This window comes from Aplysia californica, unplaced genomic scaffold, assembly GCF_000002075.1.
Source record: "Aplysia californica isolate F4 #8 unplaced genomic scaffold, AplCal3.0 scaffold00045, whole genome shotgun sequence".
Taxonomy (NCBI): domain Eukaryota; kingdom Metazoa; phylum Mollusca; class Gastropoda; order Aplysiida; family Aplysiidae; genus Aplysia; species Aplysia californica.
Window position 1 is genome coordinate 1061125 of NW_004797315.1, and position 3016 is coordinate 1064140.

The 3016-nt window shown below is 42.5% G+C and overlaps 1 protein-coding gene across 1 annotated transcript in view; it reads left to right on the forward strand.

Moving 5' to 3' along the window:
* LOC101855405 (organic cation transporter protein) overlaps window positions 1–3016 on the forward strand; it is a gene marked incomplete at its 5' end in the record, with an annotated part of 21884 nt that overhangs the window by 7044 nt on the left and 11824 nt on the right. Inside the window, 2 exon segments of the mRNA XM_005092382.3 lie at window positions 273–441; window positions 2582–2932. Coding sequence (XP_005092439.2) covers window positions 273–441; window positions 2582–2932 — 520 coding nt within the window.

The window sequence follows — 3016 nt, forward strand, 5'->3', positions numbered from 1 at the left end:
ATTGTTTATTTCGAAACTGTCCGAAGTCAACACGTTTTACCAGTGGTTGATGGCGGGCAACCCGCGCAGCCATTTTACCGGAATGTCTTGGCTATTCTTGTCTGCCGCCAGTCGCTGGTTAAGCAAAAATTCGATCCCGGGCATGAATGTTTTGCTTTATATATCTGTAACAAAAAAAAAGCTAATAATTCATTAATAAATCATTAGCGTTTCTCGTTAAAATGTTTTGCTTTAATTCCAGTGACATTATCAAAATTTATTATTGTTTTTAGGCATCGAGCTGGTTGGACCGTCCAAGCGCACGTACACGGCCATGCTGATTCAGCTGTTTTTCTCCTCTGGTGTGGTCGCTCTTGCAGGCCTGGCTTACCTTGCGCACCACTGGGTTCACCTGGAGCTGATCATAACCATACCTTTGGCCCTGTTCTACCTCACCTGGTGGTATGTGTTCTTTATCATCTGCTACCTTGAGTTTCACAAATTTACTGTATCAGTAAGGTATTTTTGTAATTGTTATGTTGTTATGTTAATTTTACATGCACTTTTTTCGAGAGGGGGAGGAGGTGACGTTTGTGATCTTTTAATCAACGTTTATCTCTAATAGCAAAGGGTTAGGTGAAAAGTATTACAAATAGTAATGTAACAAGGGGTAGTTGGAGGCACTAACACCTGTGCTCAGATGTATAATGATACATTGTCTTTGGCTGAACTAGACAATCTAAATGACAGCAAGATTGGGGGGGGGGGGTGTAAGTAGTTGTTTGCTCAGATGATTGTCTTGGACAGGTGACTGTTAGAGCAGGGTCAACTGCATTTTGGGGTTTTTTTTTGTGTTTTTGTTATTCGTAAGTGTTTTACGGCGCTCGCAACTGCAGAGGTCCTATGAGCGCGCGGGACACACCGAACATTTTCAGTTGGTAGGAACTTTTGAATTTTGCCCAAGTGGCGACCGATAACGTGCGCAACTCGCACACTTAACCTCCGAGATTTTTCGCCCTTTTCCGAGAAGGCTAGGTGTAGATCTTTCCTACCATAAGATCAGGAGTGTGGCTGAAAGACAGCAGTAAGAAGGAGCCAAGGAATAGCTGCAGTAGAAAGGCTGAAGAAAGAGTCAAGAGCCCAGAAGAGGGGGCTAAGGAGGTGAGGGGGTGGCGACAGGAAGTGGAGACGAAAGCAGACGACAGAACATTGTTAGAGGGCAGGAAAGGATTTGAAAGGAGACAATAATATTAGACAAGAAAATATTCCGTCCCTATGCGGATTCGAAACCCGGACCTACTGAATGAGAGGTGAACGCTTTAACCTGTAGGCCACGAGAGCCCCCGTATTTAGTCTACCTGGGAAAACATGAACATACATGGGGAAAGCCCAGGACAGAGATGTAGGAAAGAAAGAATGATTTAGTTTGTGGTGTGTGCTCATTTTGTGCATGATGAAGTTGATGAAATGACCTCTGTAGTCTAGCGTTTCTGTGCGTTTGTTTTAGTAAGAGTTTTACGGCACTTGCAACACATTAGGGTCATATACGAGGGGCATACCAAAAGTTGTTTTACCTGACCATGAAGGAATAAAGGTAGAAAGCTGAAATTTGGGGTGAAAGCCAACAATCATCTTCCTAGAATGCTTGTAAATTTTGGGGAATTTCAGATTACTGCTTTTACCACCAGTGCACTGTAAGTGAATGGGGGTATGTTGTTTTCCAGTTTCAACATAAAAATGGAGGAAATTGAGCGTAGTGCAGTAATGAAGCATTTGTTCTTGCAAGGCAAGCAACTACAGATTATTTTTACGGCGATGCATGCCGTATATGGAACTGATTGCCCATCCTATGCTGTGATAACATTTTTGAGTAAAATAGGTGATGATAAGGTCGAACAAGCGGTAGAGGGCTGGTTTTCTGACATAGAGAAGGTCATCTATTCCCAAGGTCTTTTTCAAGGTCATGCACAGATGGCAAACGTGTATAACTCTGTAAGGCGACTACATAAGGAAAGACTAAGCTTAGTACCAAATTTCAGCTTTCTACCTTTATTTCTTCATGGTCTCTTCATGGTCAGGTAAAAAAAAAACCTTTTGGTATGCCCCTCTGAAGTGTTAAAGATTAGAGGTGATGCAATAGAATAACAAACATAAAAGAGGAAGAGAAATAAGGACAACATCATATTATGTTTGATAGGAAATAAGGAGCAAAGTACTTTGCTGTCACACAACTTTAAAAACCGAGTTCGAATCCCGTATGCGTATGCGGAGAATTTTTATGAGTATCTCGGCCTTTCTGCAGAGACGTTGTATACCTCATAGTTCGAGTTGGTCCTGACAGGTAGGGTCAAGGCCTGTCTTCTAAATGATCAAAGATGATGTGAATAGGGGTGTAGAAAACACCTGCACTTTAAACAAAAATGAAGCTGATGATGATGGTAACAACGATTAATCTTCATAACCCGCGTATACCCATGGCTGAAATCAAATAGAAGGTCAATTAGATTTTATGTTTGCTTTTGTATAAAGAGAGAAACCGAAAAAAGTGAACGGAAGGGGGCCCAACATTTTTTTAATTTTCCATTGGTTTGATTCCTCCCAGGTTCATCCCGGAGTCTCCAAGATGGCAAATACAGAGGGGCCTCTATGGCCCGGCGAGAGAGACGGTAGCAAAGGCGGCAGCTGTCAACAGGACAAGTGTACCGGATGACGTCATAGAAGCAGTCATGCCTTCGGGAAGAGAGAGACTCGAAGAAAAGGAAACGAGGATAAACGGCGGGAAAGAGAGCGTTTCTTTGGTCAAGGTAGTGTCGCCCCTTTCCCCTGCTGTGTCAAAAGAACAGGATGAAAGTGAAGAGGAGATGCTCAGGGAAAAAGACCAAAGAGGAAGACTTGTTGATCTGTTCAAAAGTAAAGTGTTGTTTCTGAGGACAAGTGTGATCTTTTTCAACTGGTAATCTGTGTTTTCGTAGCTTAAATTTGAGTTCGCTTGCGTGTACGTGTGTGTGTGTGTGTGTGTGTGTATGTGTGTGTATGT